At 51.5% G+C, this 16,739-nt stretch overlaps 1 protein-coding gene across 6 annotated transcripts in view; it reads right to left on the bottom strand.

Annotated features, from left to right (window-relative positions):
- KALRN (kalirin RhoGEF kinase) overlaps nucleotides 1–16,739 on the bottom strand; it is a 1,626,736-nt gene that overhangs the window by 439,467 nt on the left and 1,170,530 nt on the right. For all 6 annotated transcript variants that reach the window (XM_086957084.1, XM_086957086.1, XM_086957088.1 and 3 more), the window contains exon 31: nucleotides 3,907–4,008. In XM_086957084.1, the coding sequence (XP_086813210.1) occupies nucleotides 3,907–4,008 (102 nt within the window). The remainder of the gene's footprint in view (nucleotides 1–3,906; nucleotides 4,009–16,739) is intronic.

Genomic DNA, 16,739 nt, shown 5'->3' with positions numbered 1-16,739 from the left:
CTGGAGTACCGAGATCTCGCTACGAATGCCCCCCAGACCCTGGCTAGGGAACAGCAGGGCCGTATTTATGACGTGGGAGACAAGGCTGGCAAACTGTTGGCCTGGTTGGACAGGAGGGAGCTGGCCAGTCGGGTAGTACCTGAGATCATGGGCGTGGATGGTAACCCTGTCACCGACCCCTCCGCCATCGCTGAGTCGTTTGCCGACTATTTCAGGGGTGTTTACACCTCCTCCTCTGACTGTACAGAGGCCGACGCGGCAGAACTTCTCTCGACCGTGGATCTTCCCTGCCTTACAGAGGAGGACCGCGATGATTTGGACAGGGACATCACTTCTGATGAGATTGCCCTTGCGATCCGCTCCCTGAGATCTGGCAAGGCATCGGGTCCCAATGGAATTCATGCTGAGCTCTATAAGATACGGCCCGACGTGGTCTCCCCGCGTCTTCGTGCTATGTTCCTGGAGGCGAGGGACGCCGGCGTTCTTCCACTTGATCAGAGGGTGGCGACTATCGTGGTCATTCACAAGGACGGTAAACCAAGGGACGAGTGTCGTTCATATCGGCCTATTTCCCTACTGAACACCGAACCAAAGGTCCTCGCCAAATTGCTGGCTAACCGACTGGTTGGGATTATTGGCGACCTGGTGCATCCGGACCAGTCGGGCTTTATTCCGCACCGTAACACTGCCCTCAATCTGAGACGACTTCACGGCGCCCTGGCTAGGGCGCATACTCTCACGGAGCCAGCCGTGCTGGCGTCTCTAGATGCCACCATGGCGTTTGACTCCATTGAGTGGAATTATCTCTGGGCGGTGTTAGCTAAGTTCGGTTTTGGCCCGGTCTTCCTCAGCTGGGTGAAGCTCCTATATGCCAGCCCAATGGCTAATGTATCTGTGAATGGTCGCCTGTCGACGACCTTTGTCCTCCACAGGGGTACCAGATAGGGCTGTCCCCTGTCGCCTCTACTATTCGCCCTGGCTCTCGAGCCCTTGGCGGCCACTCTGCGCTACCACCCTGACCTTCATGGTATCACCTGGGCACCGGACTTTGAGGACCGCATCTCCCTCTATGCGGACGACATCCTCCTATACCTGACGTCCCCATACCAGTCACTCATCGTCGCCTGCGATGTGCTTGAACACTTTGGGAGATACTCTGGCCTGATTATCAATTGGGCCAAGTCCTCCCTGTACGTATTGAAAGGGGACACGCCGCGCCTCCCTAGAGGCTGCAACATCCAGGTGGCCACACAGGGCTTCAAGTACCTAGGGATTTACATCTCTGGGAACCCGAAGGTTCGATACGACCAGAACTTGCTCCCTCCACTGCAACGCCTTCGACGCGACGTGGAGGGTTGGCGTAAGCTCCCGCTCTCCCTGCTTGGCCGAGCGGCCCTGTTTAAAATGATGTCCTTACCCAGATTTCTGTATGCCCTACAAAACACCCAAGACCCGGTACCGGCCCGATACTTCCGAGAAGTTGAGAGTCTTCAGCGGGCCCTGCTCTGGGATGGCCGACCTCGGGTGGCGATCACGAAGCTTACGCTCCCGTGGTATGATGGGGGCATAGCACTGCCGGATGTACGTAGATACTATTGGGCCTCCCAGCTTGCGGCACTCAATCACGGGTTCTATGGGCCGGTAAATAGCCCTGGTTACGCTATGGACAGGTGGCTCATGAGTGGAGGTAATTATTACCGCGCCCTTTACTCCAGATCTCTGGATCGGCGTATGTCCGGTCCCACTAAGACGGCAGTCTCTATTTGGCGTTCGATCACCAGGGTGCAGGGATGGCAGGGCAGACTGACCGGTTTCACTCCCCTCTATGAATCCGATATATTGGGCAGGCTATGGCACACCAAGGGCTTTGACAAATGGGACCTTATTGGCATCACCAGGGTGGAGGATATGATTTCCAAGGGGACTATTAAGACCTTCCCCCAGCTGCAGACTGAGTACCAGCTGGGTGACTCGGAGTTCTTTCGATATGCGCAGCTGAGGCACGCCTTGCTCTCTGCTATGACCCCTGGGGAAGACACCCCGGAAAGCTCACCGCTGGAGGACAGAGTGCTGGATGGCCATATGCCAGATAGCGCAATCTCGCTGTCCTATAAAAAATTAATTAATGTTCGCACTGACCTTCTCCTTGGACTACGAGACCAGTGGGTGGCGGATGGCCTGGAGATCGATGAGGAAGATTGGCAGAGTGCAGTGTCTTCCCCTAAGGAGGTTGCCATCTCATCCCGGCTTCGTTTGGTCCAATTTAAAATCCTGCACAGGGTGTACGTTACGGGCCCCCGCCTAATACACATGGGCTACTCGCCCGATGGCCTATGTCGTCGAGGCTGTGGTGCCCTCGCCACCTTCTTGCACATCCTCTGGGAATGTCCGGCCATAGCGTCCTACTGGAGGAGGATTCACAGGGTCATGAGTGAGGTGTCGGGTGTGGGGATTGTGGCGGAAGCCCGTAGGTGCCTCCTTAATATTTGGGAGCCGACGGATCACAACACAGCCCAAACTCAGTGGGTGACCCTAGGCAACATGGTGGCCAAGAGAGACATTGCTCAAAAGTGGGGGGCCAATACGGCACCCTTGGTGGTGCAGTGGAAGGCCAACATGGACTGGTGTATGCTCCGGGAGAAGACTGTCTATGTTGCCAGGGGGAAACCCAACAAATGGAACAGGGTGTGGGGTGCCTGGAACTCTTACCGGGGTGAGGTGTGTCTACCGCCTGAGCCTGCCTCACTGGATGAGCACCTGTCGCTGTGACCTAGGACACCAACTGTATACGATACCTGAGTAATCCTGTCTTTCTCCTCCCACCTCCTACCATCCTCTATTCTTCTGTGCTTCTGAAATGCTGGTCTCTTTCTCCTCCTGGCCTTACACTCCTTGCTGTACTCCCCTCCCATTGCCACTTCTTAGCGCCGTTTGGCGTTTCTTCATTGTTATAAAATATAAAATAAACCTGTAATTTCCTGCTGTACCTGAACTGCACTATTATGCTCTGTTTATTATGCTGCCTTGCCTCCGGGATGTCAGGCTGAATAGCTGTGTGCATTCGTGAAATAAAGGTTTTCAAAAATTTAAAAAGAATGATGATGGATTAAACCCAGATCAGTTGACTGGGAGGTGAGTGCTTGCAATGTTCAACACTCCGTCAATCATCCCCTTTGGTTTTGTTTTGGAACTATAATAGTAGCCTTTCTTCTTTCCCTTTACTTTGTCCTTCTCTTCTCCTGAACCTCACTCTCTTAATGTTCTTTTATCACACTGCCCACTTTTTTTTTCTTTACCTCCAGTCTAGCAAGCCCTTTGTTTCCCACATTTTAACCACATAATGCTCTCCTTGACTGAACTACTTATTCTTGACACTCTTGTTTTACAATTTGTCTCTTCGCTTCCTCCTTCACTGCACCGCACATCCATCTTCGTACCCCTCCACCTTCACTCTTCTTGCCTTATTCGACTTCCTATTCTTGCCTCTTTGCGCCTCACTCTTCTTGTCCACCCCGCTTGGTAACACCCCTCTTGCTCTGCCACTTTCGTTCCAATTATCTGTTCTACTGACAGTATCCCTCATACCATCTACCACTCATCATAAATTCATAATCTCTTCTTTCTCCACCCATTCTATTTCTGTACTCGCTCCTTTTACTACTTTTCGCATTCATCTTACATTCTCTGGATGAGCTCACAATCTGAACACTTTTACTCAATTCACCATTCTTGTACTTTATATTTCTTCTTTTTTAAGATTCTTTCCTGTCTCCAATATTATGAATAATCTCCTGCTGCCCACAACACACACAATTACACGCCAACAGCTCCAGCCTAAAAAACAACCCTTTCTGTCAATGCAGCAAAACACACATAGAAGCAACAAGCACAGCCAACAGCACTCACTTTTAACACAGTTTTGTTGTCCGAAGAAGGCGTACGGCCAGACCACAGGGCAAATTTGCAGGGATCTCCTTCCACGTGTTCCGTCACACCCAGCTCTGAGGTCTATGAAAAGGCGATAAACGCTTTAAATAGAACAGAAACTTCTTTGTTATTTTTCACAAGTTTTAGCCTGACAGCACTGAACTGGAGCAGAGATTCTCACTTTGACAACATAAGTAACTGCAGTCACTATATTTACTGTTAAAAAATATACATCTCTACAATGAGATTTGGAGTGCTGCCAGCATGTGGCCTGATAAACAAAGCTACCAGAAAAATAAATAAAATGCAGTTGTGTGTTTTTACCAACTTCAAAATCATTTTTATGCGAGTTGTGGTCAGAATGCACCACACAGGCAAGAGGACGTCGGTTTAATCTTGGGGCCGGCTTTGCAACTATTTCCATAACATGTTAATGTGATATTTTTCCAGAAAACCGGACTCCCAAAGGAAACATCCTGAAAATAGTGGAACCATTCTAGTGCACATCTGCAAATTTTCATCTGACTGATCCAGAAGTAGTTTTTCTCATAATATTAGCCTTGTTGTCAGACTGAGTATATATTTAAAAACAGTCATATATAGACATTATTAAAAGACAAGAACAATCAGTGCATCATTAAACAGTTCATGGGTTTTACAACTTTAAAAATGAGATAAAAAACAATATAAACATTAAAGCACAAAAGTTTGTTAAAAACACTAGGACCATCTTTAATCTTCTCGCGATTCATCATTTCGATATGACAGCCGACGTCAGAGCTTCAGACAGTTCCAGAGTTAGGATGCGACAGCCTGACACCAATTGCCCACCCGACGTTCGAGTTGGGAGAACGTTAAAGACCGGCATTGGAAAAGACTATTGATTCGGCACCATTGAGGATAGAGGACTTTGTACTTAAGATAAAGGTCACGGAAAGGAAACAATCCACTTTGTGGATATTTGAGTGCATAAATTGGAGCACATATAGTGTTTTGAGTGGCGCGTTTGACTTCCATTGCCACCTTCCTGGGTGTCCATTCGTTCATTCTTTTGATAAGGTTGGAATTGAAAAGCAAGCACTCGACTACCCTAGTCCTGATGAGGCCACTAAATAGATTGGCTGAAACGAGTCAACAGATATATATATGTATGTATAATAAGCTTTATTCGATTTTCGTAAAATCATAAAACACAACACATACATATAAGACATCACAATTAATAAATGCTTACGTATGAGAATTAACAGTTAAAAAACAGCAATTATAATAATCAAGTCTTAAAAATTCATTCAAATACAATACAATATGAAATGGTATTTGTGCTGACCAACACAATGGGCATAGAAGGACCCAAGCAAGAATATTTTACTGCATTGTTTTCCGCAACAACATGACAGATCTTAAAAAACAAGATACCGCAAAAATCACGTGCTCGTCTTCAAGTTTTAACAGTCTTAAGAAGGCAGGCCTACAATTTCTTACACCCCAACGGTTTAACAGAGGTTTTAAATAAAGTTTTCTGGGGGTGGAATAGAAGGAGCAAAAAAACATTAAATGCAAATTAGATTGAAATGCGGTATTGTCACACAAACATGTCAGAGTCAATGAAGACCAGTTGTTCATCTCCGGTACCGAAACCAAACGAAAGAAAATCCCAAGACGGAGACGAGTCAACAGCATTCTGTGATACGGGCTGGGGTCCACTTTTAGATACATTTGCATGCCTTCGTTAGGGGTGATTTCCTGAAAATTTAAGATGGTTTGTTTGTTCTTTTCAGCATTCCATCTCAAAGTTTCCAGATGGGAGGTCAGTGTTTTTTTGAGAACTGATCTAGATACGCCCTCCATGGTCCTAGGTTTAACATAATAATCTGGGAGGCCTATCTCACTAAGTGCAGATCTTACGTACGACAACCAACGGAAATTTGCAACCCCATCTAATGCCAGGCAATCTTCCAGGAGGTCCCTGTTAAAAATGACCTCCCTTGTTGTCCATACCTTATGCCATAAGAGAATTGGGGCCATCTTAATTATGTCGCCCAAGTGCTTAACTCCAGTCTCTATGTGCGTCATAAATGAAGATGTAGTTTTTGGGACACCTAGAAGGTAGCTGATGAATTGGTTCTCACAGCTCTGCAAAGTTTGATCCTTCTCGATGCCCCAAAGTCCCGCCCCGTAGGTGGCTGTGGACACGCACTTCGTCTGATATATTTGTACCAGTTCTTTGATAGGTTTACCACCCACTCTGTTAGAAAAAGCGCGTAAGGCGCCTATAGTGTGAATGAAGGCCAGCTTCCTTGCTTCAATCGCCTGTTTCCAACGACATTTCCTGTCAAACAGTATGCCCAGGTAGCAGAACTTATCTACGATGGCTATATTCTGTTTGTTCAGGAACACGTTACATGGCACCCTACTGCGCTTGTTGGTACACGGCATGGTAAAAGTCTTCGAAATGTTTACTTTCAGCCCTCTATCCTGCATAAAACCTGCGAATTTAGTCACTGCCCTCTGCAGACCCACTTGGGTCTGGGACATTATGGCCGCGTCATCGGCGTACAAGAGGATTGGCACCGGTAAACCTTTCACGGTAGGGTAATCATTTTGAAAGAGAGAGAGATATTGGCCCACTGAGTTTATATAGTAAGTGAATAGCCTGGGGGCTAGGATACACCCTTACCTAACCCCTCTTGACAGGGCGAATTTGTCGGTACATTCGCCCTGCTTGCCAAATCTCACTCTTGCCCCACAGTTATGATACAGTTCTCTGATAAAGGTAATTAAGCGTGCGTCAATACCCATCTCGGCCAATGTTGACCATAACAAAAAATGGTCCACGCAATCAAAAGCAGAACTCAAATCAACAAAAGTTATAAAAAGTGACCCACCTCTAGCCTGCGTGTATATATATAAATTTGAAATAAAATGTAAAATAAGTAAATAACGCCTAATACAATATAGGGTTTGAATTAATAGGACCGTAAGGCATTTCCCATGTGATCCAATAAAGGAATGCACTGGGTTTACAACTTTTGAGGTGCATCCTGATATACAATAAGGGCAAAGAGAGCAAGAAAGTTCTTTACACTTGTGGCACAAGTTACTACTTGTGTAACGATATATCTGTAAGAGACATTAGTTAGTGATAGATTCCTTACCTTAGAATATCCCCAGGCGTCAGACTGGATCCGGAAACTTTTGCGTAGCAATACCCCTGCGCGCTGGTAGGCGTCGTCTGCGGCTCCGCGTCCGTCGTCGGCGTCGTGAGCGCCGGGATGACGTCATCGGAGTACTTAGACGGCGCCCATGCGCGCTGACGTCAGTTCTGATAACACAGCTTTTCCGCGCCAGATACGCAGAGCCATGATAGAACTAACACTGGTGCCATGAAACTAGGGCCCTGAAAGGGGATGACCTTAACCCTAGATATCGATTCGCAGAACGGGGAGGATGGGTGGGCGGTAAGGAATCTATCACTAACTAATGTCTCTTACAGATATATCGTTACACAAGTAGTAACTTGTGCATCTGAAAGAGACACGTTAGTGATAGATTCCTTACCTTAGAATAGATACCCCAGCAATACCAACCCCGGTGGTGGGTCTGCGAACCAATATCACACCAGAAAGTCCTGGAGGACGGAACGGCCAAAGAAGCCATCCCTCCGGACTTGACTGTCCAGGCAGTAGTGTCTTGCGAACGTGTGCAGCGAGGCCCACGTGGCTGCCTGACAGATGTCCTGCAGGGGGACACCGCGGCCCAGGGCAGTTGTCGTTGCCGTGGCCCGAGTGGAGTGAGCCCGCAATCCAGCCGGGGGCTCCTTCCTCGCCATGGAGTAGCATGCTTGAATACACAAGATGATCCATCTTGAGATGGTCCTCTTGTGCACAGCCTTTCCCTTCTTCGCGCCCACGTAACCAACGAAGAGTTGGTCATCCACCCGGAATTGGCGTGTGCGATCTAGGTAGTAGGAGAGCGCACGTTTTGGATCCAGACGGTGGAGCCTCTCCTCCTCTTTCGAGGGATGCGGAGGCGGAAAGAAGGTGGGCAAAGTGATGGACTGCCCGATGTGGAAGGCCGTGACAACCTTGGGCAGAAAGGAAGGCCGTGTACGTAACACCACCTTATCAGGATGAACAGACAGGAAAGGTGGAGAAGAAGAAAGAGCCTGGAGCTCACTCACCCTCCTGGCAGAGGTGATGGCAACCAGGAATGCAGTCTTTAGAGTAAGGAGACGAAGGGGGCAGTTATGAAGTGGCTCAAAGGGAGCACACATCAGATAGGTGAGAACCAGATTCAAGTCCCACTGGGGCATCACGAAGGGAACAGGAGGGAACATGTGCGTGATGCCCTTCAGAAATCTACTTACAATAGGGGACTTGAATAAAGAAGGCTGATCTGGTGGCCTTAAGAAGGCTGATAGAGCAGAAAGGTACCCTTTAAGAGTGCCCAGAGCAGAGCCCTGCTGGGCAAGGGAAATAAGAAAGAGCAGCACTTCCGAGAGGGGTGCAGAGAGAGGATCCACAGCCTTTGCTGTGCACCATGCCACAAATCTGTTCCACCGGCAGGCGTATACCGACTTTGTGGAGGGACGCCTGGCTGCCAGAATGATATCGCAGACTTCGGGAGGCAAGTCAAATGGCCTCAACTGCCGCCGCTCAATCTCCAAGCTTGTAGGTGGAGACTGGACAGGTTCGGGTGCAGGACCGTCCCCTGCTGCTGTGACAGAAGGTCCTCCCGAAGAGGCAGACGAATCGGGGGATCGACTGACATGCTGAGTAGCTCGGGATACCAGTATCTTCGTGCCCAGTCCGGAGCCACAAGGACGACCTGGGCCCGGTCGCGCCTGATCTTCTTCAGCACTCTGGGCAGAAGTGGTATAGGCGGAAAGGCGTACAACAGACCGCAGCTCCACTCGCGACGAAAAGCGTCTCCGAGCGAGTGCCGCCTTGGAAACTCCAACGCGCAGAACTGCTGACATTGCGCGTTCTCTTCTGTGGCGAATAGATCTAACCAAGGCTCTCCCCACTGTCGAAAGAGACCTTGCGCCACGTCCGAGTTCAGACGCCATTCGTGATCCATCATGCACCGGCGGCTGAGTTCGTCCGCCCTGGCATTCAGAGAGCCTGCCAGGTGTTGAACCACCAGGGTCACGCCCTGATGTTCCAGCCACTGCCAGAGGCGCAGAGCCTCCTGGCATAGGGTCCACGACCCCACACCGCCCTGTTTGTTGCAGTACCACATGGCGGTGGTGTTGTCGGTGAACACTTGCACTACGCTCCCCCTGACAGAGGGGAGGAATGCCTTCAGTGCAAGACGAATCGCCCGCAGCTCCAGAAGGTTGATGTGGAGCCGGGACTCCGCCGGAGACCAGAGGCCTCTGATCTCCGCCTCTCCCATGTGGCCACCCCAGCCCTGGAGGGACGCGTCCGTCACAACTACGTGCTCCGGCTGGGGTAGGAAGAGGGGTCTGCCACTGACCCAGTCGCGGTCCGTGAGCCACCACTGCAGTTGCTTCGCAGTGCCCTCTGAGATCAGGACATGATCGGACAGGTTGCCCTGATGCTGGGCCCACTGAAACTTCAGGTCCCACTGCAGAGCCCGCATCCGCCACCTGGCGTGACGCACCAGAAGGATGCAGGAGGCCATCAGCCCCAGAAGCCGCAGCGTCAACCTGACCGAGACCCGGGATAACGGCCTGAATACCGGAATCAGAGCCTGAATATCCCGAACCCGCTGTTCGGGTGGGTAAACCCGAAACTGCGCCGAGTCGAGAACCGCTCCGATGAAGAGGAGCTTTTGAGAGGGACACAGGTGTGACTTCGGCACATTGATGGAGAACCCCAGCAAGTGCAGGAGGTCGGCCGTAGTCTGGAGGTGGCTGACGACTGACTGGGGTGAGCCCGCCTTCAACAACCAGTCGTCGAGGTAGGGGAAGACTGATATCCCCTGCCTGCGCAGATGGGCTGCGACCACCGCCATCACCTATGTGAACACCCGTGGGGCGCTGGCAAGGCCGAAGGGGAGCACGGTAAACTGAAAGTGCTCTTGGCCTACCATGAACCGCAGGTAACGCCGGTGGGCCAGCAGGACGGGGATGTGGAAATAGGCGTCCTGCAAGTCCAACGCTACCATCCAGTCTCCCGGGTCCAGGGCAGCCAGGACCTGAGCCAAAGTGAGCATCTTGAACTTCTCCGTCCGGAGGAAGCCGTTGACGTTCCGCAGATCCAAGATAGGGCGTAGGCCCCCTTTGCCCTTCTTGGGTACCAGAAAGTAGTGGGAGTAACAACCACGTCCTACTTCTGGCCCAGGAACGCGCTCGATGGCCCTCTTGGCCAAGAGGGCCGAAACCTCCTCTTGCAGAAGTTGCAAGTGATCCCCCGACACACGGTGGTATTGAGGTGGCATGGATGGAGGGGAAGACTCGAAGGGGAGGGAGAAACCCCTTCGGACAATTTGCAGCACCCACCTGTCCGAAGTGACTGTATGCCAGTGGGAGAGGTGATGGCGAACCCTGCCTCCCACAGGCGTCACATGGGCCTGAAAACTCGGACTAGGAAGGTTTTGAGGCGGGGGCTGCTGAGGGAGGTGTGGACTGGCCTCGCCGTTGGCCCCGGCCACCGCCACGGCGGTTCCCACGGCCGCCACCGCATTGCTGAACATTCTGCGGCACGTGGCTGACGGTCCGTGGTGGGGCGCCCCTTCCGTGGCCACGAAAGGAGCGAAAGGCACCCGATTGCTGGCGTGGGGCCGTAAGGCCCAAGGACTTGGCCGTGGCCCTGGAGTCCTTGAAACGTTCCAGCGCATGGTCTGCCTTGTCGCCGAAGAGGCGACGGCCATCAAACGGCATGTCCAGGAGGGTGGCCTGGACATCGGCCGAGAAGTTGGCGGACCTCAACCAGGCGTGGCGTCGAACCGCCACCGTCGTTGCCATCGCCCTGCCCAGTGAGTCCGTGGTATCCAGCCCACACCGGATAGAAAAACGTGCCGCATCTCGGCCGTCCGCAAGGGTTTGGCTGAGTTTAGCCCTGACCTCCTCAGGGCATTGTGGCAGCACCTCCGCAACCGTGTCCCACAGGGTGTGGGTGTAGCGGCCCAAGAGACAGTTGGTGTTCACAGACCGTAGCCCTAGGCTCACAGACGAGAAGACCTTCTTCCCGAACTGCTCATATCTCTTGGATTCCCTGTCGGGTGGGGCCGACGGGAATGCGGATTGGGAGTTAGAGGCCTGGATGACCAGGCTCTCGGGGGTGGGATGGGTGGACAAAAAGCATGGGTCGCCCGGTGCCGGGCGGTAGCGTCTGGCCACGTTCCTGTCCACAGGGGGGCCTGTGGCGGGCTTGGACCAAGTGCCCAGCAGAACGTCACACAAGGCCTCATTGAACGGCAGAAGGGGCTCCGTGGAGCCGGACTGCTGTTTGAGGACCTCAGTGAGGAGATTAGTCCTCACGGCCGCGACGGGGAGCTGAAGGTTTAAGGCCTTAGCTGCCTTCGTCAACACTACGCTGTAAGCAGAACCCGCCTCCGAAGCCACAGTCGGGGGCGACGTAAATCCAGTGTCTGGCGAGGTGTCAATACCACTGGCCTCCCCAAGCTCATATGTCCAGTCCTGATGCGACTGGCAATCACGTGCCAGAGGGTCCTCGGACCCCTCCCATTGCTCCTCGTCACCTGGCTCCTGGAGACCAGGATTAACAGCCAGGGCCTCCTCGTGGAGATAGAAGTCTCCAAAGGCCGACGGAATCGGCGCCCAGCGGCGCCCCTCCGACACCTGAGTAGGACCGTAGGGAACATTGGGGTCGGCAACCACATCGGCTGCCGGGGACGACACCTGAAGGGACGGCGCCGGCGAGGTCGTAAGGTCGACCGGCGAGGTCCCGGATCCGGAGCCGGATCCAGCGAGGTCGCGCGGCGCCGGGACCGAAGTCGCCAGCGGCGCCGGGCCCGAAGTACCCGACGTCGTCGGGGCCGAATCGCCCGACCCGGAAGGACCTCCAGACGGAGCCGATCGGCCCGAAGGCGCCACGGGAACCGACTGAGGAGGGAGGGCCCTCATGGCCATGAGGTACCTCTCGACCTCCTCCTGCGACGCGCCGTGCCCAGGGACCCGAAGGTGTGGGGCAGGCGGCGACGCTTGCGACTCCCGCGGAGCCGCGTGGGCGGTGTCGCCCGAGTCCCCAGCCGCATCGAGCGAGCGTCGGGGCGGGTCGGAGGACCGATGGTGTCGCTCCGACCGCTCATGCCTCTTACCTGAGGACTTGGAACCAGACGATCGGTGTCCACTCCCGGAACGTCGATGACTCCGACCTCGCGACCTGTCCCTCGACCTCCCGTGGGACCGGGACCTGGAGCGGCGCGGGGCCGAGTGCCTCAGCTCGAGACGCTTGCGGGACCGCTCCCGCCTAGCCTTCGACGTCAGAGCCCGGCAGTCGACGCAGGTTCGATCGTCGTGGTCGAGGCCTAAGCACTTCAGGCACCGGCGATGGGGGTCCGTGACCGACATGAGTCGGCCGCACTTCGAGCAAGGCTTGAACCCGGGCATCCCTGGCACCGATAGTCGAGACAGTCGACTAAGAGAAGATCAAAAAGGATCAAAAACTAGTCAGTCAAAAAGTGACTGGGGGTAGAGCTTCTTCCGGATCTGCGCTAGCTGGCGCGGAAAAAAGAAGAACTGACGTCAGCGCGCATGGGCGCCGTCTAAGTACTCCGATGACGTCATCCCGGCGCTCACGACGCCGACGACGGACGCGGAGCCGCAGACGACGCCTACCAGCGCGCAGGGGTATTGCTACGCAAAAGTTTCCGGATCCAGTCTGACGCCTGGGGATATTCTAAGGTAAGGAATCTATCACTAACGTGTCTCTTTCAGATTTTGTGTTATATGTAAATAAGTGTATATATTTGTATCAATATACTTGTTTGTATATTGACTTTGAAAATATGGTTTGGTTTGAATGAAATATAAAACAGATTTATCTGAACTCAAAATAGTTGGATGTAGATTGGTTGTTCTTTGACTACATACATTAAAAAATATGAGAATTATTGAAGAGATTAATACAGATAGGAAGAGTTAAATTTATTTTCTCTTCATCTTACTATTTAGCACATCTATCGATCCCGAGGCATTATTATTTTTCTGATTTTACCAATGGCCCACCCAGCTTTTGAATAAAGCAGGGGTCTGGTCTGCACTGCCTAAAATTGTACCATCGCGTAAGTGGGACAATACATTTCTGGTTCTGAGAATAATAAAACTTACAAAAAAACACAAGGTGCACATTAGTCTGTATTGACACGCCGTCGCATAAACAAAGATCGAGCTGCTGTGATGAGTAACACTCTGGAGGAAAGACCATTAACAGGAGGTGATTCAAGCGAAGCCTAGTGAGAATAAAACGATGCTGCTGAATGTACTGAATTAATATTAAATAAGACTGCAAGTTAGGGTAAGAGGGAAGAGAACTGTAGTGAATAACAGCATGTTTCTGTATATTAGCGTTACTTCTTTTGAGAGCAGCCTAGATACGAATACCTCCTCCAATCACACCTTACTGTCAAAACAGGTGGTAGGAGTATTAAACAATATCGGACAGCCCAATTTTCTCCAAATAACATTTTATATATGATAACCAGGGACTCGCTAGGGCATGCTGTAAGTTTATACAATCACGCAGGATTTGTTGATTTAATACAACCGTTTCTCTCACCCACATTGAGTGCCAGAGAAATACTGTTGCCACCCTAATTATATCTGTAATATGAGTCACACCCAGCTCACTATGAGACATTATATTTGAACAGGATCGGGGTACAGCTTAAAGCTTCTTGATAAATGTACTTTCAATTAGCTAAATCTTACCTACATCTGCCATGCCCCAGACAGTCGCCTCATTGGTAGCTGTGGTAACATATTTCACTGCGTAAATGCACAGATTCTCAGAGATGGGCTTCGACCCACGTTTCTTTGTAAGGTTGAACAAGGCTAGTGTAGTTTTTTTCTAAAGTCAAAGCCGTGTTTGCAACCATATTTTTCCACAAATACTAGGCATCGAATAAGATACCCAGATAAGAAAAAGTCTCAGCCTCTTCCACCCTACGGTTTCCAATATGAAATGCAGGTCACTGTTTGGGACGTTTCCCACATAGAAGAGTGATTTAATTCCATTCACCTGGAGGGCAAACTCCCTCATAAAGATTGTATAGTCCTCTATGAGACCCTGCAGTGCTTGACTGGTTCGTGCTATGAGCACAGCATCATTTGCATAGAAGAGTAAATGAAGGGGGTGTTATCGAATATGAGGAACATTCCTAGACTTCTCCACCAAAGCAGATTCTAATCTATTAGTATAGAAGAAAAACTGAAAAGGGGCTAAGACACCTACCTTCCTTACACCCCTCTCAATCTCAAAGTGCTTAGTTCAATCGCCTTTCCAGCCAAAGTGCACAAAGGCAAAAGCACCAGAGTACATCTCTCTTATAAAAGAGTTAAAGGGGGCTCCAATGCCCATCTTAGCCATAATAGACCACAGTTTAGAATGAGAAACACAGTTGAACGCGGCTGTAAGATGCATAAAGGCTATATAAATGTCAACTTTCTTCACTATCACTTACTTGCCTATCAACATGCTCAAGTTTAGGCACTGGTCTATCATGCCCTAACCCTTCCTTAAACTATACTGTGTGTCAGCCAGGATGTTGTTTGATTCTGCCCACTCCTCCAACTTACGTAACAATAAGCGCCCCATTAATCTTGCTGTGGAGTCACGCAACGAGATAGGCCTATCATTTCTGGGACTCAACTTTTATCCCTTTTTAGGTTAAGCCTGGGAAGCGCATGTGCTGCTCTGCGAGGCATGCTGTATTCAGATATGACGAAGCTCTGCCCACTCTGCACCCATAATTTTCATTGGCTTGCGTCATTGTCCTTTATAAACTGTGGCTTTTCATTGATCTATAGGCTTAGTAGTCCCCTCCTCGAAGGGAGAGCACATCAGATAAGTCAGAACAAGGTTCAAGTCCCACTGAGGCATCACGAAAGGAACAGGAGGCAACATATGAGTGATGCCCTTCAAGAACCTATTTACAACTTGGGACTTGAACAAAGAGGGCTGATAAGGGAGCCTTAAGAAGGCGGAAATGCCAGAGAGGTAGCCCTTGATAGTGCCCAGAGCAGAACCCTGCTGGGCAAGAGAAAGAAGAAAGAGGAGAACCTCAGAAAGAGGGGCAGAGAGTGGATCCACAGCCTTTGCTAGGCACCATGCCACAAATTAGTTCCACCTGCAGGCGTATACTGATTTTGTGGAGGGACGCCTGGCTGCCAGAATAACATCACAGACTTCAGGAGGCAAGTCAAATGGCCTCAACTGTTGCCGCTCGATCTCCACGCATGGAGGTGGAGGATGGACAGGTTCGGGTGGAGGACCGTCCCCTGCTGCTGCTACAGAAGGTCCTCCTGAAGAGGCAGACGAATCAGAGGATCGACTGACATGCTGAGTATCTCGGGATACCAGTATCTTCGTTCCCAGTCAGGAGCCACAAGGATGACTTGGGCCCAGTCGTGCCTGATCTTCTTCAGCACTCTGGGCAGAAGTGGTATAGGTGGAAAGGCGTACAACAGACCGCAACTCCACTCGCGACGAAAAGCGTCTCAGAGCGAGTGACGCCTTGGAAATTCCAACGCGCAGAACTGATGCCATTGCGCGTTCTCTTTGGTGGCGAATTGATCTAACCAAGACTCTCCCCACTGCAGTTCAGATGACATTTGTGATCCATCATGCACCGACGGCTGAGATCGTCCGCCCTGGCATTCAGGCAACCTGCCAGGTGTTGAACCACCAGGGTCACGCCCTGATGTTCCTGGCAATGCCAGAGGCACAGAGCCTCCTGGCATAGGGTCCACGACCCCACCCCGCCCAGTTTGTGGAGTATCACATGGCGGTGGTGTTGTCCGTAAACACCTGCACTACACTCCCCCGGACAGAGGGGAGGAATGCTTTCAGTGCAAGTCAGATCGCCCGCAGCTCCAGAAGGCTGATATGGAGCCGGGACTCCACCAGAGACCAGAGGCCTCTGATCTCCGCCTCTCCCATGTTGCCTCCCCATCCCAGGAGAGACGCATTGGTCACAACTACCAGAGACCAGAGGCCTCTGATCTCCGCCTCTCCAATGTGGCCTCCCCATCCCAGGAGAGACGCATTGGTCACAACTACGCGCTCCGGTTGGGGTAGGGAGAGGAATCTGCCACTGACCCAATCACGGTCTGTGAGCCACCACTGCAACTGCCTTGCGGTGCCTTCCGAGACAAAGAGTCGGACAAGTTGCCCTGATGCTGGGCCCACTGAAACTTCAGGTCCCACTGCAGAGCCCGCATCTGCCACCTGGCGTGGTGCACCAGAAGGATGCAAGAGACCATCAGCCCCAGAGTCAACCTGACCGAGAATCGGGATAAAGGTTGAAAGATCAGAATCAGAGCCTGAATATCCCGAACCCGCTGTTCGAGAAGATAAACCTACAACTGCGCCGAGTCTAGAACCGCTCTGATGAAGAGGAGCTTCTGAGAGGGACACAGGTGTGACTTTGGCACATTGATGAAGAACCCCAGCAGGTGCAGGAGGTCAACCGTAGTCTGGAGGTGGCTGACGACTGTCTGGGGCGAGCCCGCCTTCAACAACCAGTCGTTGAGGTAGGGGGAAGGCTGAAACCCCTAATCTGAGCAGATGAGCTGCGACCACCGCCATCACTTTCATGAACATCCGAGGGGCGCTGGTAAGGCCGAAGGTGAGCACGGTAAACTGAAAGTGCTCGTGGCC

The sequence above is a fragment of the Lissotriton vulgaris genome, chromosome 2_1 (genome assembly GCF_964263255.1).
Source record: "Lissotriton vulgaris chromosome 2_1, aLisVul1.2, whole genome shotgun sequence".
Taxonomy (NCBI): domain Eukaryota; kingdom Metazoa; phylum Chordata; class Amphibia; order Caudata; family Salamandridae; genus Lissotriton; species Lissotriton vulgaris.
This window is presented reverse-complemented; position numbering and strand designations above follow the sequence as displayed.